The sequence below is a fragment of the Bos mutus genome, chromosome 28 (assembly GCF_027580195.1).
Source record: "Bos mutus isolate GX-2022 chromosome 28, NWIPB_WYAK_1.1, whole genome shotgun sequence".
Taxonomy (NCBI): Eukaryota; Metazoa; Chordata; class Mammalia; order Artiodactyla; family Bovidae; genus Bos; species Bos mutus.
Genome location: NC_091644.1, coordinates 8,162,778 through 8,187,440, shown reverse-complemented (window position 1 = coordinate 8,187,440; position 24,663 = coordinate 8,162,778). Strand labels below are relative to the sequence as shown.

At 51.6% G+C, this 24,663-nt stretch overlaps 1 protein-coding gene across 1 annotated transcript in view; it reads right to left on the bottom strand.

Annotated features, from left to right (window-relative positions):
* CHAT (choline O-acetyltransferase) overlaps window positions 1-24,453 on the bottom strand; it is a 57,414-nt gene extending 32,961 nt beyond the window's left edge. Inside the window, 7 exon segments of the mRNA XM_005900612.2 lie at window positions 4,594-4,771; window positions 7,695-7,875; window positions 11,409-11,462; window positions 12,954-13,072; window positions 13,674-13,741; window positions 13,744-13,864; window positions 24,388-24,453. Of these exon segments, the coding sequence (XP_005900674.2) occupies window positions 4,594-4,771; window positions 7,695-7,875; window positions 11,409-11,462; window positions 12,954-13,072; window positions 13,674-13,741; window positions 13,744-13,864; window positions 24,388-24,453 (787 nt within the window).
* Between the last annotated feature and the right edge of the window lie 210 nt (window positions 24,454-24,663).

Here is a 24,663-nt window from a genome sequence, read left to right as displayed (position 1 = left end):
GCGTTATCCTCCTTGTTGCTGTGCTCCTCTGGCCTCCTCGCAATGTCCAACCACCAGGACCTGGCTCAAGCTCTTCCTTACCATCACCACTCCCATCATCCTTTCGGTAGCCTGAACACCCTGTGCGTGGCCCGGCTGGCATCCTCCTCTCTCGGCCCTTTGACCTCTCACCTTTGACAGTCAAACTCAGCACCTACTCCTACCACCACATCTGGAGGCATATCACTACCAAGACCCAAGCCCCTCTGGAGCATCAGCTCAAGCTCCCCACACCTTGACCACTCTGACTCCCGCTTCACACACTGATTCCCGCTTCACACACTGTCACCTCCCACTGCAGCTCGTCTCACTGACGAGGACCACTCACTCCAGGACCCTTGGGCCCCACTGCCTATTTCCACTCTCCACCACCCGCCTCCATCTTTCACTTCCCTCCTATGATGGGCTAAACTGTGTCCCCCCCCAAAATCCCTAAGTTGAAGTCTAACCCCTGTCCCAGGGACTATATTTGGAGATGGGGGTCTTTATACAGGTAATTAAAATGAGGTCACTGGGGTGGGACCTTAATCCAACATGACTGGTGTCCTTATAAGAAAAAGAGATGAGAACACAGCCATCCTTGCACATAGAGGGAAGACAAATGTAAAGATACAGGGAGGAGACAGCCATCCTGGTCAAGGAGAAAGGCCTCAGAAGAAACCCCTCTGTTGACACCTTGACCTTGGACTTCCAGGCTCTGGAAGTGGGAGAAGATGAATGGCTGTTGTCTAAGCCCCACAAGGGTGTGTAGTAGGTTGCTGTGGCAGCCTGAGCAGACCAACGCACCTGCTTACTCAGTTCAGATTCCAGCACTGTAGCCATTCCCCTCCACACCCGCCTTCTCTCCCTCAGTTATACTCACTGACCTTGCCTGAACCTCAGCACCTCAATGTTGTATGTGGGGGAGAGGGGGGATTGCAAAATAATGCTAAAGTGTATGGCCCTCAAATATGAGCTCAATACAGTCCATGAATCTCAGCAAGTTTCCTGAGCAGGTTGTCTTTCTCACTTCCCATGAGGCTGTATCACACATTCTCTTCTGCCTCCAGAACCCCCCTCAACATGGCTCTGCTGGCCTCAGGCCAGGTTCAGTTTCCCTGTATCAGTCAAAGGTCTCTGATTCTCTGTGCTCCATCTCCTTTTGCCTTTGCAAGAATCCCAGCCCTCCATTTGTCTCCTCTCTCCTCACTAACAATTTCACTTACTGGATCATTTCCATGCACTTGCCTCTCCTACTAAAAACACTTCCCTTGACCCCCATCCTCTTCCAATCACTCCTGTTTTTCTGCTCCTTCTAGTACCAAAATGTCTGAAAAGAACCATCCACCCTTAACTGATTCTGCTCAGTGACTGTCTCATTACCAGTTTCTTCCTACTCTGGGATGCCTTCCACCCGCATACACCTTCCCCCCTGTCTAGTACTCTGGTCTGACTTTGGTGAAGGTCATGGCTGACTTAGGGTTGCTAAGCCCAGAGTCTCCTCTCTGTCCAATTCTCCCGAGAGTTCTCAGCAGCATCCGACGTAGTTGGCGGCTCTCTCCTTCTCTCTTAGATCTTTGTGACTCATCTCCTGGTTTCGTCTTGACTTCACAGGCTGCTCTTTCTCTATCCTCTTTGCATCTTTTTCTACTGACCTCCAAGGCCCCATCTTCTGTTTCCAGATGATCTCATCAAGGTCCATGACTTTAAATATCACTTCTGTGCTGATGGCTCTCAAATTTATATCTCTGTACCGACCTCTCCCTTGAGCTCCAGACACATAGATCTAACTTGACGTCTCTACTTAGATGGCTCGAGGCGCCGCCTCCCTGGCACATGGGGAGAGGACTTCTCCCTGCAGCATTGAGAACCATCCTCGGCTGGTTCTCATCTCAGTGAACAGTCCCACCACCTACTCAGAGGCTCACATCAAAAACCGAGGGCTCCCTTGTGTCCACAAGTCCACTGTCTACATCTGTGTCCCTATGCTTGCCCTGCAAATAGGCTCATCAGAACCATTTTTCTAGGAGGGTGGGACGAATAAAGAGAGTGGCACTGACGTACATAGGCTCTGATGTGAGACAGACAGCGAGTGGGAGCTGCTGCGCAGCACAGGGAGCTCAGCTCTCGCTCTGTGATGGCCCAGAGGGCTGGGATGGAGAGGGTGGGAGGCAGGCTCAAGAGGGAGCAGACATTACATACATATAGCTGACTCACTTTTGTTGTACAGCAGAAACTAACATAATATTGTAAATTATACTCTAATAAAAGAAATAAATTTCTAATAAACTTATTAAAAAAAAAAAAAGCTCATCCTCTTTTCCTTATTGTTGCTTCCACTTTGAAACTTCTCTAGACCCCACCTATGTCTTTCCATCTTTCCATCTTCACTCTCAACTCTAGCCCAAGCTGCCTGAATCTTTCACTTTGACACTCAAATCATTTCCTAAGTGGTTTCCCCGTTTTCCTTCCATGGGAAGGGGTGCTCCAGAGAGGAGAGCTCAGTGAAGGATCAGATTCCCGCTGTGCAGATGACACAGCCAGTGCTAACTGGATAAATCAGATTTCCAGAGCGAAGCTGTGGGTGCACTCTCCTCCTTTCTGTCAGCTTCCTTTGGAAACAGCACTTCCATTCAGAAAGCCAGATCAAGTGCCATTAACAAATTAATTCCGATTAGCGCACCCAGGCACTCAGACCCCAAGGCAATCCTGGTCAGTCGTGCGGGGTGATGGCTTGGGCCTGGCCTGCTAATAAAGTGGGAAGCCTCCTGGAAGCAGAGGCAATTCTTCTGATGCCTGTCTCTGTCCCTGGAGGGGAGAAGAGTAGGATTTGATTATACCATGGTCTCCTGAGGGAATTAACTCACTTTCAAATGATAACTTATTAATTCTCCCACATGGCCATTAGGTTGGTAAGAACAGGGTCACCTCTGGCACCTACCTGTGATCCACACAGCCTCCAATTTAAGACCAAGCACTGGAAGGTGCCCAACAACTGAATGAAAGGAAATTAAGTGGTAAGTGGGAAATAAGTCTGGGGCCCAGTATCCTTACTGTCCTTCATTCCTTTATTTAACAAGCATGACTGGGGATTAACTGTGTTTGGGGCAGCAGATTCAGAAGTTAAGCCAGGTAAGGCCCCTGTCCTCCTGGGTTTTACAGACTTGGGTGGCGGTGTGGGAAAGGGACAGATAATCAGCACGAATCAAACAGACAAAAAACTGACTTCAGAGAGTAAGAAATGCAACCAAGATGAAAAACAGGACAAGGGGCAGAGTGTGCTGGGGAGAGGTGGGGGATATTCCAGGAGAGTCTGGGGTGAACCCCTAAGCTGAGCTTGGAACAGTGCAAGGAGCCAGCCAGCCCTGGAAGAAGAGCTTTCTAGGGAGAAGGACATGCCTGCTGCTGGACGGTCAAGCCCCACCACCTTCTCGTTCTCCCGGTACGTCTAGAACAGCCATCTTTGCCGGCCAGACTGCTCTCCTCACGGTACTGGGCAGGTCGGATATGGCCCTGCTGGGCGGTTAACTCTGCCTGCAGTTGGTCTGCCTGCCTGGACACTGTCCCTCCCTCCTGTCCCTCTCATGTCACAGGGTTTTGTTCAATTCCCACCTCTTTCCTCAAAGCCTTTCAAAAGCCTCCCAATTAGAAGGGCTCCCTCCCCTCTCTGAAGTCCTGGAGCATTTATGTGGTAGCTACTGGCTCTACTGCCTTACGTGGGTAGACACTGCATTACTAGGTACTTGAATCCATCCCCGATTCCTATCGAGGGGGCTGCTCAAGGCCAAGGGCTCCATCCTTTTTGTCCCTTACACACCCCAGGCCTAGCCCAGGTCCTCAGCTTACAGACACTCAAGAACTCTGGTCACCTGGCTGGAATGAAAGCCCAAGGGGCAGACAGAGGCTCAAAGAAGTCCCACCCTTCTTCTGGGAATGTAGGCAAGAAAGCAAGACTCTCCACCCAGTTCCTGAGAACAGGGCTCGCTTTGGGTTTGAAAAGTAGTTTCCAGAAGGACTATTTGAAAAATGTAAGACTGTTGCTGGATTTCTTATGGGAAAGCTTAGAAACTTTCTTAAGAGCAGCAGCCAGAAGGATAAGATCAGCTTGAAGATGAAGAATTCTGGGACCAAGAAATCACGTGAAGGAGGCAGCCAACTACCCTTCCAGAGGTGGGCCCATCCCAAACCTCTACCTGACAACTCTCCCAGCAACTCAGATCCCGGAAATGAGCACCTTCCTTGCCCACCAGTAAAACACCACTGCTTCACTGCAGCTGGCCTTCCTTCAACTCAAAAACCTTGCCCCCCACCATGCTCCCAGACATCCTCGGATTCCGGGTCTAGTCAGCCTCACCCAGAAAGTCAGCATGCCGTCAGATGAATTACAAGGGTACAAAAGATGCCTTCAGCTGACCGCAGGCCAACTGCAGGATATGCCATTGGGTCCTGGACTGGAAGGAGGCCTGAGCTTCCCACACTATGGCAAATGGGGATGAGGTACACCCCTGGAGGGAGGGAGGCCAATGGGTGTGAGGATGAGATGAGCATGGAGACGTGCTGGGCACTGCTGCTAACCTTTCATGAGGACCGTCCTGGCCTCAGTCCACTCGCTCCTCCCGTCTGACGTCAGCAGGCCGATTGGAGGCAAGCGTTCATCCTCGTTGGAAGCCATTCTGACTATCTTTCTCAACTGAGTGAACAGATCCCCCTCACTGAGACGGCGGAAATTAATCACAACATCCAAGACAAAGAACTGTGGGGGAAACAGGTCAAAGACTTCACTCAGGGCAGCCCGCCCTAGACGTCAGGCCTTCCCTGAGCCTCCATGTGGGAGCAGGACGGGGGGCACTCAGGCCCCTGGTTCCCAAGGTATCGATGGTTCAGAAGAGCCACAGTGTGGGGACCAGCCCGACACTGTCAACTGTGCTGGACTCCAAGCTCTCCCAGATCAAAGAAGGCCAGATTAAACTTAACTAAAGAGAGTGTTTCTTTTCTGCAGTTCTATTTGATGTAAAACCATTACGTTTGTGGGAAACTGAGTGGAAATTGATACATCTGCTTGCTGTTGGGGGGCTGTGTCAATCAAAACTGAAAACGGTGCGTGCCCGATGATTCAGTAACTGCTCTTATAAATGCATACTTTAGTCTAAGGCTTAGAGAAACATATACTTGTGCCCTGGGAGACATATAAAGGAATGTGCATATCAACCTTGTTGGCAGTAGAAAATTGGTAGAGAGAGCCCAAATGTTCTGCAGGAAGGGAATGGTTAAGTAAAACGTGGAGCACCTGTCCAATGCATGTCTATCCAGCAGTTAAAAGGAATGAACTAGCTCTAGATACAGCTACAGGGATAGATTTCAAACACACTGGTGAGTGGAGAAAAAAATGGCAGCAAAAAATATGCAGAGAAAGATTAAACTGGAAGAACAGCACACAAAACGCTCCACGCGTGCATGTGCACCTATACGCGTGTACTCGCGTGAGCTCTGTAGAACAGCACACAAAATCGCTCCACGCGTGCATGTGTACCTATACGCGTGTACTCGCGTGAGCTCTGTAGAACAGCACACAAAACGCTCCACGCGTGCATGTGTACCTATCTGCGATGTACTCGCGTGAGTCTGTAGAACAGCACACAAAACGCTCCACGCGTGCATGTGTACCTATCGCCGCGATGTACTGCGTGAGTCTGTAGAACAGCACACAAAACGCCCACGCGTGCATGTGTACCTATACGCTGCGTGTACTCGCGTGAGTCTGTAGAACAGCACACAAAACGCTCCACGCGTGCATGTGCACCTATACGCGATGTACTGCGTGAGCTCTGTAGAACAGCACACAAAACGCCCACGCGTGCATGTGTGTACCTATACGCGCAGTACTCGCGTGAGTCTGTAGAACAGCACACAAAACGCTCCACGCGTGCATGTGTACCTATACGCGTGTACTCGCGTGAGCTCTGTAGAACAGCACACAAAACGCCCACGCTGCATGTGTACCTATACGCCGCACTCGCGTGAGTCTGTAGAACAGCACACAAAACGCCCACGCGCGCGTGCATGTACCTATACGCGCGATGTACTCGCGTGAGCTCTGTAGAACAGCACACAAACGCGCCCACGCGTGCATGTGTACCTATACGCGTGTACTCGCGTGAGCTCTGTAGAACAGCACACAAAATGCTCCACGCGTGCATGTGTACCTATACGCGTGTACTCGCGTGAGCTCTGTAGAACAGCACACAAAACGCTCCACGCGTGCATGTGCACCTATACGCGTGTACTCGCGTGAGCTCTGTAGAACAGCACACAAAATGCTCCACGCGTGCATGTGTACCTATACGCGTGTACTCGCGTGAGCTCTGTAGAACAGCACACAAAACGCTCCACGCGTGCATGTGTACCTATACGCGTGTACTCGCGTGAGCTCTGTAGAACAGCACACAAAATGCTCCACGCGTGCATGTGTACCTATACGCGTGTACTCGCGTGAGCTCTGTAGGTGAGGCCTGTGAACCGGCACTCAGTAATTTCGCAGCTAGAGCCTCAGCATTGTAAAGGGTTCTAGTCACAGTCCCAGGTCAAGGTCCCTTCTCTGCTGATTGGCGTGTGCTGGCCCCACGCCCTGAGCCGCATACAGGTGGTTTGGTTCACAGCGGGAGTCTTAGCATTTCTGGGAGGGATGGATACTATGGTGTGTGTGTGTGTGGCAGGGCGGGGCGGGGGGGCGCTGGGATATTCTGGGTTTGACTTTTGAATGAAGGTGGAGAAAGCTTCTTGTCTTGTGGCCAGCCAGGTGTCAGGTGGGCTTCCAACCTGGGAACAGCCATCTTTTGTTGGCAAACTTAGGGCTCCCAATTTAGACGGAAAATGTCAAATGAACCTAAGAAGAAAAGACTATAGAAAAAAATACCAGGGGAGCCCCTGGGTGGGTGTCAAAGTTGGGTTTTAATGAAAACAAACGGATTTTAATGAAAACAAACAGCTTTTCATCAAATGAAATTTTTATGTGGAGCCTCAGTATATGAAGTACACTGTCTGGCATCCCCGGGGCCCCCACAGGCTCTTTTGTTTCTCTGGAGCCCAGTCTGAGGACCAGAGCTGCAGGGCATAGAGCGTGGGCTTGTGACATGGGCAGACGGAGGAGTCCTTCTCACCCTTGGACAAGCCACTTAACCTAAGTCTCGTCTCCTCATGCGTCAAATGGAGATCCAAGGCCTCCTCTGCAAGGTCATCCTAAGATCAGATGGGATGACAGATACCAGGCCCACCTGGACGGGGATGCCCAGACAGTCAGTCTGTAAGCTGTCCATCTGTGTGTGGTCTCCAGGAAGGCCACGACCTGGGTGACTGCATGTGGAAGGGCTGAAGACATGCTGGGTCTCATTGACGACCCTCAGTCCATCCAGGCAGTTCATTGGACCTGACTTGGCTGGACAGGACTGAAATGGGAGCCTACCAAAGGCATCTCGACTGACGACGCTCCTCCTTCTTAAAATCCAACCAGTGGAGAGAAATGGGACAGACAGAAATCAGGAGACCCCATTTCGGGGCCACCCTGCCCAGCTCACCGTGTGACTCTGGGAGGGGGCTGAACCCCTGGAGAGGCAGGAAGGGATGAAGAATGTGCACCCCTCCCCAGGCCCGAGAAGCTGCAGGAGCAAGGGGCCGCTTACCTGGTTGCAGCAGGCCACAATGACGTGCTCCGGCTCGGGCATGACACTGCTCTTCTGGGCCACCAGCGTGTCCTGGGTGTGGCCGGGGAGCCGGTAGGAGGAGAAGAGCCCGTAGTATTGCTTCATACAGAGCGGCTGCCCTGATAGCTGGCCCTTGGCACAGTCGGTGGGGATGGAGTGGCTGGTGGGGGAGGGAGGGAAGAGAGGCTGGGAATCAAAATCGGTTCTACTCTAACTTGACGCCAGAACTGCGTGATGATGGCCGTTCAAGAGCTAGATTCCCATTTTCTACAGTAGCGGAGCGCCCCAGGGAGACCCTCGTGTTCTCCGGCCTCCATTAGTCTCCCTCACTCCAGCCTCATGCACGACACGGGCAGGTACAGATCTGGCCACTCTGGGCCTTTGCCACTGCTGCTCTGCTTGGCACGCCTTCACCCAGCCCTGCACTCAACTGATCTGTTTAGAAGACCCCCTTCACTCTTTTGAGAGCTTACTCCTTCATCAGCTCTTCCAGAAGCCTCCTTTGAGTTCAAGGTGGAAAGCTCTCTTTCTCCTATGATCTCAGCATGTCTCAGGTACTTCCTTCCTTCCTCCTCCTCCCTGACTTCCTCTTCTTCCTCCTTCTCACTCTCTCTCCCTCTGTCTTTCCTCTTCCTGTTTCACCCTCCCCTCCACAGTCAACCTCCCTTCCTCTTCCTCCTTTTTTTTTTCTCTCTCTCTTTCTGCCTCTTCTTCCCTCCCTTCCTCCCTCCCTTCTTCCTTCCTTTCAGCCAACAAATGTGACTGAGCAGTCTCCTGGACCAGGCACCATTGGAGCATCTGGGGAGCAGGTGCAAACAAGAGCTGAGTTTCCTGTTCTGACGGGGCCCAGATCTGGGATATGTAAGGGCGCAAAGAAGCAGGCAGGCAGCAAGATGCGGTGAGGGGACAGCAACTGGGAGGGCAGGAGGAGCGACCAGGGGTGGTCTCACTGAGGATCAGACTTGAAAGCCAAGCCCTGGGATCAAGAGGCAGCCACGAGGTGAGCTGGGGCAGAGTGAGGCCCAGGTGGGCTGGGCGGAGCATCCCACTGTCCTGCTGCTCCAAGTGTGGGTGTCAGATTGAACTGGAATGACCAGCTGATGATAGGCTGGTTGTGGGACTCCAGGGGGAGCTTTCAGAAACTAGAGTTCTTGTGTCTTGTATCTATATACCGTTTTTCTGCTAATTCAGTTGGTGGCTCAGATAGAAAAAAAACTGCCTGCAATTCAGGAGACTTGGATTCGATCCCTGGGTCAGAAAGATCCCCTAGAGTAGGAAATGGCAACCTACCCCAGTATTCTTGCCTGGAAAATTCCACAGACAGAGGAGCCTGGTGGGTTACAGTCCATGGGGTTGCAAAGAGTTGGGCAAGACTGAGCAACTAACACTTTCACTTTCAAAAACATTTCACTAAATAAAATATATATTGGCCCTTCACCACAGATTGTTTGAGGAACACTGGTCAAAGATGAAAGGAAGCCAGTTAAAGCTGAGTAAAGAGATGGACAGAGAAGCGGGGAGGCCTGTGGCCTCTTTGGCAGCAGAAGTCGGTGCCATTTCATTCTTGGGGCAGTGAGAGCCCTCAGGGGCATGATCTGATCCGCTTTGCTGTCATAATGGCCCCAGTTCCAGGTGGAGAACAGGTGGAAGCCGGTCACGGGAAGGAGGCTGTGGGCTGCTGGGAAGGTGACGGGCCTGGGGAGGGTGATGGGAATAAGAGGAGGGTGTAAGTATGGGTTCTGGAGGGAGTGTGATATCCCTGAGCTTGGACTAGATGAGCAGGCGAGAGAGAAAGATACCATGGGTGACTTACAGGATCCTGGATTCACCCCAGGGCTGTGCGGCACGTTTACTGAGACGGCAGGACGAGGTAAAGAGCCTGCTGGGCCATGGGAGGGAGCCCAGGGGTCCGCTGGGGATGACTCAGTTTGCAGTGACTAGGAGGTGCCCCGGTGGGGATGTCAGGGGGTCAGATACGAGTGAGGGGCTCAGAGAGGATGGACGCAGTTGTATTTGGTGCTGTTTATGTGTCTGTTTCGCTAGATAGTCTGAGAACCTTTTGAAGACAGGGATGGGGCCTTATTTCCCTTCATCTTTCCAGCATCAATTTTAAAAGTGAAAAAAATCGGCAAACAATAAATGCTGGAGGGGATGTGGAAAAAAGGGAACCCTCTCGCACTGCTGGTGGGAATGTAAATTGATACAGCCACTATGGAGAACAGCATGGGGATTTGTTTAAAAACTAGGGACAAAAAACTATCATATGACTCAGCAATAGCACCATTGGGCATATACTCTGAGAAAATTATAATTGAAAAAGACATGTACTCCAAAGTTCACAGTAGCCCTATTTACAGTAGCTAGGACTTGGAAGCAACCTAGATGTCCATCGACAGATGAACGGATAAAGAAGCTGTGACACATAGAAACAATGGAATATTATCAGGCATAATAAAAAAGAATGACCTTGAGTCAGTTCTAGTGAGGTGGATGAAGTTAGAGCCTGTTATACAGCGTGAAGTCGGTCAGAAAAAGAAAACAAATTCAGTGTAATAACACATATACACAGAACCTAGAAAGATGCTATTGATGAACCTATTTGCAGGGAGGGACAGAGACGCAGATGTAGAGGATAAACTCACAGGCACAGTGGGGTGGGGAGACAGTGGGGTGAATGGAGAGAGTAGCACAGACATACACGCACTGCCATGCAGACAGCTGGGGAGAAGCTGCTGTGGAGCACAGGGAGCCCAGCCCGGAGCTCCGCGACGACCTGGGGGCGGTGTGAGTGGGAGGGAGGTGATATACGTATAATTATGGCTGACTTGCGTTGTTGAATAGGAGAAACCAAACAATACTGGAAGGCACTTTTCCTCCAATTAGAAAAAATTGCTTTAAAAAAGAAAAGTGGGCAGATGAATAAATGAGTGAATGAAGGAAGGGTCCAAAGCAGGCCCTTGAGCAATGGCATAAAGCTCTAGCTTTATAACCCTTACAGCGATTAGATGTGGGAGCTTACATGTGGACGTGTATGGGTATGTGTGTCCGCGCGAGTGTGCACACACACACGTGGGCGTCTGGGGTCTAGACTGTCAGTGACGGACAGGTACAAAGTTGTGGGGGGGGCCTAGGCCATTCTCGCCCTGCTGCTCAGCCGGACAAGGTAAAGGATGAGATTCTCTGAAATCAGTCGGAGGGTCATCAGCACTGAGTTCTGGGGGATGGCAGAGAGCTCCTGGTGAGGAGGAGAGACAACAAGAAAACATCACGGGGAGGCAGCAGCTGGAAGGCCTGGAGACCCAGCGCGGGAGGTCCGGTGGGGAGCAGAAGCACACAAATGCACAGAGAGCTGCTGTGCCTGGCTTAGGGCCAAAAGCCTCCCAGGCATCATCTCACAGGACAGTGGCGCAGCCCCAAGAGGCGGCCACCGTTGTTATCTCCGTTTGACACGCAGGAGTCTATAGTAACCAGAGTGATTACTCACTCCAGGTTGCCACATCATGTGTTGTAGGTGTCAGAGTTCAAAAGGTTGTTCTGATGTTCGAGATGTGCAGGGGGTCATCTGCTCAGTGACAGAAGCCGGGAACACAGAGCTGAGAAAAGACACGGTCCCTGCCTCCACGAGCTCCTTGGCTAGTGTGGCAGGAGCCAGATGAAGAGGGCACTGCCCTTCCCAGGGGGGCTCAGTCCTACCTGTCCAGCAGGGTCTTGTAGCTGAGCACGCCAGAGATGAGGTCGGCTGCAAACCTGCGCAAAGAGATGAGGCCTTAGTGTCTCCTCTCTGGGGCCCAGGGGCCCTCCCTCCTCTCCCCCTTCTTCTTTCATTCTCTCCTCCTCTTTCTCTCTCCCCCTCCCCGTCCTTCCCTGCTCCTCTAGTCTCTCCCATGCTCACGGGCCACCCACCAGATGACTGGCCCTAACGGTGCAGTAATCAGCTAGGGTTCCTGCTGCCCCATCCCTACCCCCAGGCTGTCAGTTTCCTGCACAAACCTTCACAAACACAGACTAAAAATGGTCCTGAGGAGAGAACTTGGGGGAGGAGAGGAAATTGGAAGGTGAACGAGAGGAGGAGGGAGAGGAAGCCAGGAGAGGCCACGGGGCAGGCAGGAGGAGGCTAGACCATTAGGGGCGGTGTTCTTCCAGGGGAACGCCTGTGCTGGGACTGGACTGGGCCAAAATCCCAGGGTTCTGGGAGATCCAATCTCCCAGGAAAAGTTAGCAATTTGGTCTCCTTAGTGCTAATGTAAAAGAAAGCCAGGTGCTGTCGGCTAGAAAAAAGTCACCAGAAAACCTTACCACGGGACCCTGTCATCCTAACTGCCCATGGACAATGAACCTGGCTTAATTGCCTCAGGAGGAAAACACCCTGCTTCAACGCAATTTTGAGAACTGTATACAGAAGTCATTCATCTGTCCACATACTTCCTTTGTCCAGGGAATGCCCAGCTGTAGGGGAAGGGGGAAGGCTCCCGAACCCCCTCCCCCTCCAGCCAGCAGGTTGCTTGGGCTGGGTGAAGAAGGAGGGGGCGGGGGTCTTCCAGCCTGGATCAGAGGCCAAGGTGCAGCCTGCCTCGTGTTTTTATTTCCTCCCTCTGAACTGTCCCCACGCTGTGCCACATTTTGGTCTTGAGGCCAGAGACCTGGGTTTGGCTCTGAGAGACCCTCCGCCCTGCTCCACTCCTGCATAAATGGCCCCTCTGTCGCAGTCATCAGCGCACCCATAGGCCGTTCTAGCGGCTCAGTGAGCTCTGAAATTGCAGCAGATGGCAGACACTCTGGTGGTGGCTGGCGGGAAGGAGCCATTCCCACTCCCCGGGAGCCTCTGCTCAGAGCTGGGGGCTGCAGGGAGCAGAGGCCTCTGAATCAGACTGGGGCCGCGCATCCCAGTGGCAAGCCCCAGCTTCAAGCACCGGCAGGATCAAGAGACTACAGATTTCCTTCCAGGACCTCAGCCAGGCCAGACTGCCATGGGGGCACCTGGGGCCCATGACCTCCCCGCCCCATCCCACTGCACCCCAAATAGATATACCTGAGGAAGACCCCGTGTGTGTTACCCACGTGCCCCTCACCTACTCTTCCTTTGACCCCTTGGCCTGGATGGCCACTGTCTCAGGGCCATTTGGCCTCAGAAAGCTCAGCCAAGGCACAAGCTTCAGCCTCTCCTTCCTGGGGGTGGGGCCAGGCCCCCTCCTCCGGGCAGACTCCCAAGCTATGAGCCCGGGAGCCTGGTGTCCTCACCTTAACTGGTCATTGGTGTCTTGGAAGTGCTGCCGGGCAAAGATCACAGCTGGGCTGGAGTTGACAGGCAGGGCCAGGCGATTGTTGAGATACATGTCGTTCAGCCAGTACTCGGACACCTGCCAAGGAGGGTGCCATTATGCCCAGGGGCCACACACACCCTGCCTGGGGAACACATCACTCCCACCTTGGCATCCAGGAAGGGAAACGGGGACCCTTCACTAGATCATTCATTCATTCCACAAACATACACTAAGCCCCAGTTACGGGCTGGAGCTTGTGGCTCTCTGAGCCGTCCCGCCTGTCGCTCAGCTTCCTCCAACGCCATCTCCTTTCTTCCCTCTCAGTGTTCATCCTGCGTGTGTGCCGCTCTATCCATGTCCCCTGCCCAATCTTATGAGTGTCTCATTCCTGCCTTTCATCCCTCGCCCCTGACTTCATGCTACCCCTGCTGCTCCCAACCCTAGTGCTCATCTGCCCCCATCTGTCCGCCATCTCTGTACCCTGTCTCTCCCCATAACCCCATCTTTATCTGCATCTGTCCCCTCTCAGCCTCTCACCCTTGCCCCTTCCTATCCCTCTGTGTCTCTCCCATGCCTGTCCCTCCCTCTGCCCCATCTCGGTCACCCACCTGCCCCTTATCCAAATCCCTCTATCTTCTTATCTAGCTTCTGCCCCTTGCCCCATGGGTTCCTCGTCTGCTGCCCCAGCAGCTCTTACCCAGTTGGCAGTCCTCTCCTGCCGTTCTAGGAGCTTCTGCTGCAGGGTCTCGCCAAGGCCGCCAGGGGCCCAAACTGCTGCACGATGGCCTGGCTCCTCCTGAATTGCTCCTGGGGCACCAGGTGCTGCATGCACCGCAGGTAGGTGGCCAGGGTCTGCTGCAGTGGGGGCACAGGGAGTTTGGGCAGCCCCTGGAAGACAAGGTTCACAGGTTCTTGTGCCTGACCTTAAGTGTGGCCCCCGTCTGTCCCCAGACTGATCCCCTGTGTCTACCTCCATCTGCCCATCCCTGTCCCCTATCCTGGGACTTGTCTGTTTCTAGAGCTCAGCTCAGCAGGGCTGTGAACTGAGGAGACGCCTGTTTGCTTCTTCCCACACCTCAGCCCTGCCCCTAGCAGGGGACCAAGTGCAGAGGAGAAGACTCTGGTGCTGACACCAGGCAGAACAAACTGCTGGCCATCTGTGTGATCTCTGGCAAATGACCCCTACCTCTGTGCCTCAGTTTCCTCCCCTGTAAAATGGGAGGAAGAAACTCCACTTCTTACAAGATCAAAGTGATCATGGATGTGAAAGTGCTTATGAACCATTAAGAATGAGTCTAAGATGAAACAGTCCTGTTATTGATACTGACTGCTGGCCACTCTTAGTTTAGGAGCTGTTCCCAGCTGGGGCTCCACAATCCAACTGATCTCTGGACCCAAAGGGTGTGACTCTAATGGAGGGGTTTGGACAGGTGAAAGATGGAGAGAGGAATAGCTCACTGCCTGCCTTAATGACCAGAATTCTGCATGATAGTCTGATATTCATGATATGGGAGGGTGACTCGTGCACTGGACTCCTTCTTAAACCCCTCCCTGTTGTGAAACCCAGGGAGGGGCATTTAGCTCCATGTGGGTATGGGACGGGGATGGGGGCGATTCTTCCACTCTTAATCTCTCCAAGCTTCAGCTTCCTTACCCACAGGACTTAAACAACAGTCCCTACCTGAGAGGGGCACAGGTAAATAAGAAGAACAACTGGCCCCATTAGGCACGTCATAAAATGTCATGATATGACTATCCTTCTACCTCCAAAGGGATTGCTAAGAGAAAACCCATAACTCCTGGGGTCCCAAAGCATCTCGAGAATCTCAGTAGAACTCCCCACCCACGTGCTCCTGACGTGGGTTTCCCAGTTAACAAACTCATGGGATCGTGTGTGTTCAACAGGGCTATGGCTTAGCCTGGGCAGGAATTTTTGTCCAGTTTTCAGGTGAGGAAACTGAGGGCCTAAGAGTGAAGAGACTACTCCAAAGTCATCCAGCCATTCAGTGGCAGAGTCAGGCCCTGAAATAACCCCCCCACCCCACCCCACCGACAGCCCTCCTGCTCCTTCCTCCTCGGCCTTTCTCATCCTTGCTTCCTTTTCCATCCATCCTTCTCGTTATTCCTCACTTAGCCGGTCACAATGAGAAGCCAGGATTTTTCATATTATTGACTAAACTTTACAAAGCTGGCAAAGAGCAGACAGCCTTCTTTCCGGGGTTTGTCCTCTGTGGGGTGGTAAAGGGAGTGAATTTTCTACCCCAGCTGGGCTGTGCAGTGAAGGGGGTCCACTGCGTACTTACCTGTGCTCTGCTCCCGCTGCTGCAGGGACTGAGGTGAACCCCCCCCCCGGCGAGTGTGAGTGAGCTGGAGCACATGCGCAGATGAGAGAAGGGGATCCGCCTGTCTGAGCCTGTTCCTCTAGAGCTCACTGCCCTAGGCGGAGGGAGAAGGGTGGCACTGCCAACTATGGGCTGCTCCTGCTGCCCTGGGGAACACTTGAGGATGGGTCTGAGCAGCAGTCTAGGTGGCCCAGCCCACTCCCAGAGAGCCAGGTCCAGCCCCCTGCCCCTACCCTCTTCTCTCTCCTGGGGTCTTGGGGATCCGTGTGGTGGGTGAGTGGGGAAACACGTATAGAAAGCCCAGTCCAGCTGGTGACTTGTGCAAAAGTGGCAGCAGGTCTGGTTGGAGCCACCCTTCTTCAGGGCTGTGCCAGTGGCTCAGCCCGGGTCTTGGGGAATCAGTGATGCGGAAGACGGAATGAAGCAGGAACTCTGCTGAAATGTCTCAGCCCCTCAGGGTTCTTCCCAGACTCTCATGGATTTCTGACTTTGCCTGGGTACAGAGACAGGGGCTTGTACAAAGGAGGGCCTTTGGGTCCTGGGATCTTAGGTCAATAAACATTTCTGGGCAATTTATATGAGCCAGGTCCTGGGCTGAACTCAGGGACAATGGAGAGACAGAGCCTGCTCTCAAGGCAGCCGCAGTCCAAAGGGAGAGACAACAGAAGTATTTGTCAGACTGTTTGTCTAGACAACGTGATGAGCAGTTTCACAGAGAGAAGCCAGAAAGTTCTGATCAAGTTTTCACATGAAGCCCTGGGGTGCAGGTTGGGGTAAAGAGGTGTCAAGAAGACAGCTGTGGCACACTCACTTTAGAAGGTGAGTATGATACAGAAGGAGGATGCCTGCCCAGGGAAGGGTGGCGTTGTCTCAAACTAGTGGGGAAGTTGGAGCCTTAAGGCTCCAGGGGCTGCGATGCGACAAGGCTTAGAGCAGGGAATTCAGCCTCATCCTCAGGCAATTCCACTGGGCTCAGAGCCATTGGAAGTGGAACTTGGAGAGTGGGAGGCGCCAAGAGAAAAGAGAGTACCTGGCCCAGATCAAGGACTCTCCCTGGCTTTGGGGGTAGCCGTCAGCATTCCCTCCGTATTCCCTGAAGACACTCCCAGCTCCGCCAGGCCCTCCCAGCCTCCTCAGCAAACTAGAGGCAGGGTTGTAGCTGGCGTTCATGCCCAGGAGAGCACAAGGCTAGGCGCCAGGCAAGATTCGGAGGCCAGTCCCACTTAATACTGTTAGGTAGGTAGAATAGGGAAAAGGAGTCCAAAATGGCGGTGGCTAAAAGACAAGGAAGGTCAAAGGAAGGTCCGAGGACCACAGTGAAGACTTCAGACAGAACAAACAGCACTCTTGGCTAAGCCCAATTTGCATAGGGCAGGCCCAGGTGGAGGAAAAACATATAAAAGGAGGAGCCAAAGCACTTTATCACGGACTCTCTCTCCCCCACGTGCCAGCGCTCTCTCTCTCTCTCCTGCTATCTTCTAAATAAAATGGAGCTGTAACACTGATTTGCCTAAGAGCTGTAGCACGGTTTGTCCAAGACCCAAGAGCTGTGATGCGCCAAGGGCTTTAATGTCTGTCGCTCCAAATCTTTGTTGTGATGAGACAAAGAACCGAGGAACATACACTCGCGTGACATCTATGGTGCCGTGACTCGGGTTTAACCTGGCTGAAACAACCTCCGCGCGGAAGAGGCCAAGCACAGCAGGAGCCCAACTCAGCGAAGCTCCTGGGCTAGAAGCAGAATGTGAAGAAACCCAGCGCAGGGAAAGGCCCATCATGCTGGAAACCGGGACAGCGAAAAACGAACTCAGCAGAAAGCTCACGCGGCCCAGTCTCAGATTCCAGAAGACCTCTGATTAAGGTAAGAGGTCCTCTCTCCTATGGCTGGAGGGACCTTTACAATCTCGTTTCTTGTTTCCTCGAACCTCCCGAGAACAGGCAGGTGGCAGGGGGCACAATTAGGGACTCTGGAGAGGCTACTCCTCAGCATGTCCCAAAGGCGCTATCTGCTGAGCCCCAGTAGCTGTTACCCAAGCAGGTGGGGGTTCTTCTGTCCTTTCTCTTCTCTGTGCCAAGGCTCAGACCAGTGAAACTGAGCACCGGTCAGATATTTAGCAAATTTTCTGGCGGGCTATGAAGGGGATTCCTTGGCACGTTTTTCCCACTGCTTTTTCCTCCTGTCCTTCAGCTCTCTCCCAGGACTCAAGCCCAGCCAAAACTAATGAAACTCAGGCTCTGATGTCTCATTGCAAAAATTCATTGAGAGACAAAGAGGTGGATTTGTAAGAATCCAGAGAGAAGCCACTCTTCAGGGTGTGAACCATTGCCGAGGACAAGGGCTGGGGCCATGGAATTAGGCCTGGCTAGGTTTTGTGAAGGGATGGAATTCATATGCTAATGAGAGGATTGTCTCAGCCATTGGGGAACCACCCTCTCCTCCCTCCTGACCTTGTGCCTTGGAGCTGTCGCCTCTGACACCTGAGCTGTCCTCTGGGTGTGTCTGTTGGCTTATAGACTGGGGATTAAGGTTTACTTGAATTGACTTGTCATCTTGGACCCAATTGATTTTAATTGGTTTACATTATACCCTTGTGCTATGTCATTCTTTCAAAGGTTGTGCTCTGCCCCCTTCCCTCCTGTTTCATGCTCTTTTCCTGAGCCCCATCCAGACCCACAAGGTTGCCTCTACAATCTTCTGGAGAGACAACCAGAAAATAGCTGGCCTTGGGAGGGAAATACTCTATAATATCCAACCCCCTAATCCTACCCAATACTGGTCACACTGGAGATCTTGGGGACGCCCAAACTCCAGTCCGGGGGGTCCCAGGAGGTCATTCCGCCTCGACCTGCCTAGGGATCAGTCTTCAAAAGGTTGTCACGCCTCAACCTGTTCGAGGATCCTCGAGTCCCAGGGGTCCCAGGAGGCTGTCACGCCTCAGCCTGCCTGGGGATCTGCACCCTGGCCCGGGGACGCCTGGCTCTCAGGTTGCAGCAGTTCTGGGTAGGATAAACTTCAGAAAGACTCACCCTAAGGAAGTCGAAAGAGGTCTTTTTCTTTTCTCCCTGCCATGACTGTCTTTCAGATGGGAAATAACCAATCCACTTCCTGACAGATGCCCTTGAGATGCATCCTTGATAACTGGAAGCTGTTCGACCCTCTAGCTCTAAGGAGAAGTCGTTTGAAATTCTTTTGTGCCAATGAGTGGCCACAGTATCCACTGGGGGACGAGGAACACTGGCCTGAGGATGGAACTTTAAATTATAATACCATCCTGCAATTAGAATTATTCTGCAAAAGACAAGGGAAATGGACAGAGATCCCCTATGTCCGAATTTTCTTCCAACTAAGAGATATGAAGGAACTCTGTCTTAAGTATGGGATTGTAGTACGCCCTAAAAGTGAGCCCACTAGGCAAATGGTGTTAGGCACAGACAACCAAGAAAAGGAACCCCTTGTGAAGGCTCACCTCCCACAGCTCCCGAGTTGCCTGGTGCGCCTTCCTCGTACCCAAACGTGCCCCCATATCCGGGAGCACCTCCTCCACAAAAGCCAGCTCGAGTATGTCCCTTAGTGGAAACTGGAGGAGAATTCGGACCAACCCGGGTCCATAAGCCCTTGTCCCTCTTAGAACTAAGGCAGATCAAACAAGACCTGGGAAGCTATACAGATGACCCAGGTAAATATATAGATACATTCCAACATATTACCTTGGCCCTTGACTTGATGTGGAAAGACATCATGGTCATATTTAGTCAAACTTTATCTGATCCTGAACATACCAGGGTCTTAAAGGAAGCCCGGAGGTATGCAACAGGGCTCCACATGTCCAGTGATAGATACCCAGTAGGGGAAACTGCAGTCCCCTCTTCCGATCCTAATTGGAATTATAAGGACCCGGAGCACATCTGGGAAAGAGATCATTTTCTAATCTGTGTGAAGGCAGGACTGAAAGCAGCCCAACAAAAAGTAATTAGCTATGCCTGGGTCTCAGCAATAACTCAGGAGCCCGATGAGAACCCCATTGCCTTTCTGGAGAGGCTAAAAGAGGCACTCCAAAAGTTTACCAATCTGGACTTAGACTCTTACGAGGGACAGGTGATTTTAAAGGACAAATTCCTGTCCCAATGTGCATCAGATATCAGAATTAAGTTACAATAGCTACAACAGCAGGATCCTGCTGCCTCTTTAGATGAGATGGTCCAGACAGCCACCAATACCTTTTATAACAGAGAACAGGAGAAGGAGGCCAAGGCCCAGGAGAAGGAGAGAAAGAAAGAGACAAGGCATGCCCAGATGCTGGCCACCCTCCAGAGAAGCCCTATGGCAAACCCCGAGTCCTTGAAGGACAAGGCACGAGACAGATGCCTGATCTGTAGACAGGCGGGGCATTAGGCCAAAGAGTGTCCAAACTGTGAGAAGTCTCCTAGAACGGCTTGCCACAAATGCCATCAACTGGGACACTGGGCGGCACTCTGCCCTCGGGACCCAAGAGCCTCAAGGTCAAGTGCCAAGCCTACCCTCACAATGGTTCAAGAGGACTGAAGCGGCCCGCTCCAGCCAGCCGGCTGTCACAGATAACCATCACGGGGCTGGAGCCAAGGGTGCAACTGGATGTGGCAGGTAGGTCTGAGAATTTCTTGGTTGACACAGGGGCTACCTACTCTGTCTTGATCTCCTACTCTGGAGCCTTCTCCTCCCAAACCTGTACCATTTTGGGTGCCACAGGAAAAGCAACTCCTAAAAGATTCACCCGAGCACTTCTTTGTTGCTGGGATGGACAAATATTTTCCCACCAGTTTCTGGTGGTCCCTGAGTGTCCTACCCCCTTATTGGGAAGAGATATACTCACTAAACTGGGAACCACCCTTGTGATGGGAAGCTTTTCAGCCCCTAGAGCTCTACAGCTCCTGGTTACTACTGAAGAACCCATTACACCTTCTTCAATAGAGAGGGACCAAAACCTATGGGAAGACAAAATTAACCCCCAGGTGTGGGGCCAGGGGATTCCTGGACGAGCCCACCAAGCTGAACCAGTCATCATTGTCCTCCAAGATCCCACTCGGTTTCCTAATCGGAAACAATACCCTCTCAAAAGAGAGGCTCGGGAGGGACTACAGCCTTTAATAAATAAAGTCCTTGCTTGTGGGCTATTGGTCCCCATGTAACATCCCAATTCTCTCAGTAAAGAAAAAGGACGGAACCTGGCAAATGGTTCAAGATCTCCGGATCATAAGTGAAGCTGTAGTCCCCCTCCATCCCACAGTACCCAATCCCTATGTAATCTTGGGAGAAATCCCACCCAGTGCCAAGTGGTTTACAGTCTTGGATCTCAAAGATGCATTTTTTGCATACCACTGGCTAAAGAATCTCAATATCTTTTTGCCTTTGAGTGGGAAGCTCCAGGAGAAAAACACCAACAGATGACTTGGACAGTATTACCTCAGGGGTTCAGAGATAGCCCCCACCTGTTTGGACAGGCCCTTAGCCAGGATCTCCTAGATCTGGACCTGGGACCTAACGGGAAAATATTACAATACGTAGATGACCTACTAATCTGCTCTCCAGATGAGAAAAGTGCCCAACGACATGCAATTCAGGTTCTAAACTTCTTGGCAGAAAGGGGACATAAAGTCTCCCATGCTAAGGCACAGATGGTCAAGAAAAAGGTCACTTACCTGGGAGTTCAGATTACACACGGGTCCAGGAGGCTGTCCTCTGATCGGGTACACGGAATCCTCCAGTTGCCCTCCCCTACGACTTGAAAACAATTGCGAGCTTTCCTGGGGCTAACTGGTTATTGTAGAATCTGGGTACCCAACTATGGTCTAATTGCCCAGCCCTTATATGAAAGCTTAAAGGGACGAGATGATTCAATCCCACTGATGTGGGGAACTCCTCAAAAGGAGGCAGAGGCTACACTAAAACAGGCCTTAACTCAGGCACCTGCCTTGAGGTTGCCAGACCCAGAAAAAGCATTCCAACTTTATGTCCATGAAAGAGAGGGAATAGCCTTGGGAGTGTTAACTCAAAGGTTGGGATCTGAGCCCCAGCCTTTATCCAAGAGGCTCGATCCAACTTCCTGAGGTTGGCCCCCCTGCCTTTGAAATCTTGCAGCTATTGCAATCGTGATAGAAGATGCTTCAAAACTCTCCTTTGGGAGCAAACTAACTATTTTTACCAGCCACCAAGTAAAACAACTCCTAAATGGGAGAGGCCATTTATAGATGTCTGATCAAAGAATCCTCAGATATCAAGTAATGCTGATGGAAAATCCAGGCCTCACTATATCCCCTTGTGAGGTTCTTAACCCAGCCACCCTCTTACCTACCCCCGAGGGCTCTCTCCCCTTTCACTCTTGTCTAGAAACCTTGGACCACTGGACAAAACCCCGAGAGGGATTGTCAGAAGATCCTCTGACCAATCCTGAGGAAATCTGGCACACCGATGGAAGCAGCTTTGTCTTGGATGGGAAAAGAAGAGCTGGGTATGCAGTAGTCTCCAGTTTTGAGACCATAGAGGCTAAGCCTCTGCCACCAGGTACTTCAGCCCAATTAGCTGAGCTCATAGCCCTGACTCGAGCTTTAGAGCTGGGAAAAGGAAAAAGAATAGCCATTTACACTGACTCCAAGTATGCCTTTCTGGTGCTACATGCACATGCGGCTGTTTGGAAAGAAAGGGGCCACTTGACCACCCGAGGGTCCCCAATCAAATATGGTGATCAGATTTGACTCTTGGAGGCAGTCCATCTGCCCACTGCAGTTTCAGTCTCCCACTGTAAAGGACACCAAAAAGGGAACACAGAAGTGGCACGACGGAACCAAGCAGCTGACCAGGCAGGTAAGATTGCAGCATTACAGAACCATGACCTAATAGGGATTGCCACCTTAGTTCCACAGACTAATTTTCCAGAAACTCCTTCATATACTGAAGGTGAGACTCTTAAAGCTAAGAGCGAGGACTTTCAAGAAGATCATGTGGGGTGGTTCCAAAAGGAGGGACTCCTTTTTCTGCCTGGGAACCGCCAATGGAAGTTGGTTAACTCCTTACATGCCACCACTCATTTAGGGGAAAAGGCCCTCCAAAGATTACTAGGAAGGTCCTTCAGAGGAACAGGCCTCCAAACAACTGTAAGACAGGTGGTCTCCTCTTGTCCCACTTGCCAATTAAACAACCCTCAAGGAGCTCGAAGACCCCAGCTGGCCCAGCCCATCCAACGACGTGGGGCCTACCCAGGAGAGGACTGGCAGATGGACTTCACCCAGATGCCAGTTTCTCAAGGGTATAAATACCTATTAGTTATGATAGAATCATTCACAGGATGGATTGAAGGCTTTATCACCCAGACTGAGAAGGCTGAGGAGGTGGTGAAAAAACTGCTCCATGAAATCATTCCAAGATTTGGTCTGCCCAGGTCATTACAAAGTGACAATGGGACATCATCTACTTCTAAGGTCACCCAAGGAGTCTCGAAAGCATTGGGCATTACGTATTATCTCCATTGTGCCTGGAGGCCTCAATCTTCAGGAAAAGTAGAAAGAGCCAATCAATTCTTAAAATCAGTGATAAAAAAAGATAACCCAGGAGACCTCCCTGGGATGGAAGGAGGCTTTACCAATAGCTCTCCTCAGCACCCGCATTGCCCCTAAGGAACAAGTTGGTCTTAGTCCTTATGAGATGCTATATGGGAGACCTTTTGTTTATGTCATTGACCTCTTCCTAGATCCAGAGGTTCAGACCCTCCAGTCTTATACCATGGCCATTGGGCAGTTCCAACAGGATATACGCTTGTGGGGTATGAACCAGGACACAAAAGATTCTAAAGAGTCACCACTATATGCTCCAGGAACTCAAGTCCTAATTAAAGTCTGGAAAGATGGGTCCCCAAAGGCTCAACTCCAGCCCACATGGAAGGGCCCCTACCCTGTAATACTGTCTACCCCCACAGCAGTCAAGGTACCAGGACATGACTCCTGAATTCACTACTTACGAGTCAAGCCATGGAAGAAAACAGAAGAGGACACTCAATACACCTGTGAGCCCCTGGGAGATCTCAGATACCTATTCAGGACTACCAATGAGTGCCATTCTAACGAACACCCCCAAAATCTGGTTTCTGGGAATAAGATTTCTCAGGATAACTCTAAAGAGCCAACACAGCTTGACAGAGACTGTACTCCAAAACAGACAGGAGATAGATCTTCTGATCCCTGAACAAGGAAGGACTTGAGCCATTCTGGCCATGTGAATTTAAAATTGACCAATGTCCCTACTGGTCCTTGTTATGATTATTCCATGTACTGTCAATTGTCTAACCTGTTTTGTCTCTGCCCAGGTCAACCAGCTACAACATGCAATGCCAGTTCAACAAAGATATAAAACTACAGCCAACCACGGAAAATATCACACACCCTTGGACACCGCTATAAGGACTCTGAGGATTGAGACTAGCAAGAGGGGGAGGCCCAATACCCCTCGCCACCCCAGTTCAGCAGGAAGTAGCCAGAAAGATCTCGATACCCCTATTCCCAAAGAATTGGGCCTCCCATCTCTTGAGGGGGGAATGTTAGGTAGGTAGAATAGGGAAAAGGAGTCCAAAATGGCGGTGGCTAAAAGACAAGGAAGGTCAAAGGAAGGTCCGAGGACCAGAGTGAAGACTTCAGGCAGAACAAACAGCACTCCTGGCTAAGCCCAATTTGCATAGGGCAGGCCCAGGTGGAGGAAAAAACATATAAAAGGAGGAGCCAAAGCGCTTTCTCACGGACTCTCTCTCTCTCCCGCGTGCGTGCGCTCTATCTCTGTCTCTCTTTCTCTCTCACTCTCTCTCTCTCCTGCTATCTTCTAAATAAAATAGAGCTGTAACACTGATTTGCCTAAGAGCTATAACACGGCTTGTCCAAGACCCAAGAGCTGTGACGCGCCAAGGGCTTTAATGTCCATCACTCCAAATCTTTGTTGTGATGAGACAAAGAACCGAGGAACATACACTCACATGACGGTACTGTTCTGGAAGCAAGGGCTTGCGAATGGGGAGAGCAGGGATGAGAGAGGGGGCTCTGAACATCACTTACAGGCTCCTCCTCACTGCCTGGACTTTTTGCCGCCATCTTAGGGGGAGCTTTTTCACAGATGGGCATCTTGGTGGCTTCTGATTGTGGACGCAGAGGTGTGGACCTGGGGACCAAGAAGCAGACAGGCATCAACACAACAGCCACCCAGACCTGCCACAGGACCCTTCACCTCCCACAGCCTGTCCCCCTGCCCCTGTTCTGATCAGTAGGGTTCCCTGGGACTGGGAAGACCAGTCCCCCTGACCACAGCATCCTCTCTGCAGCTCCAAATAGGAG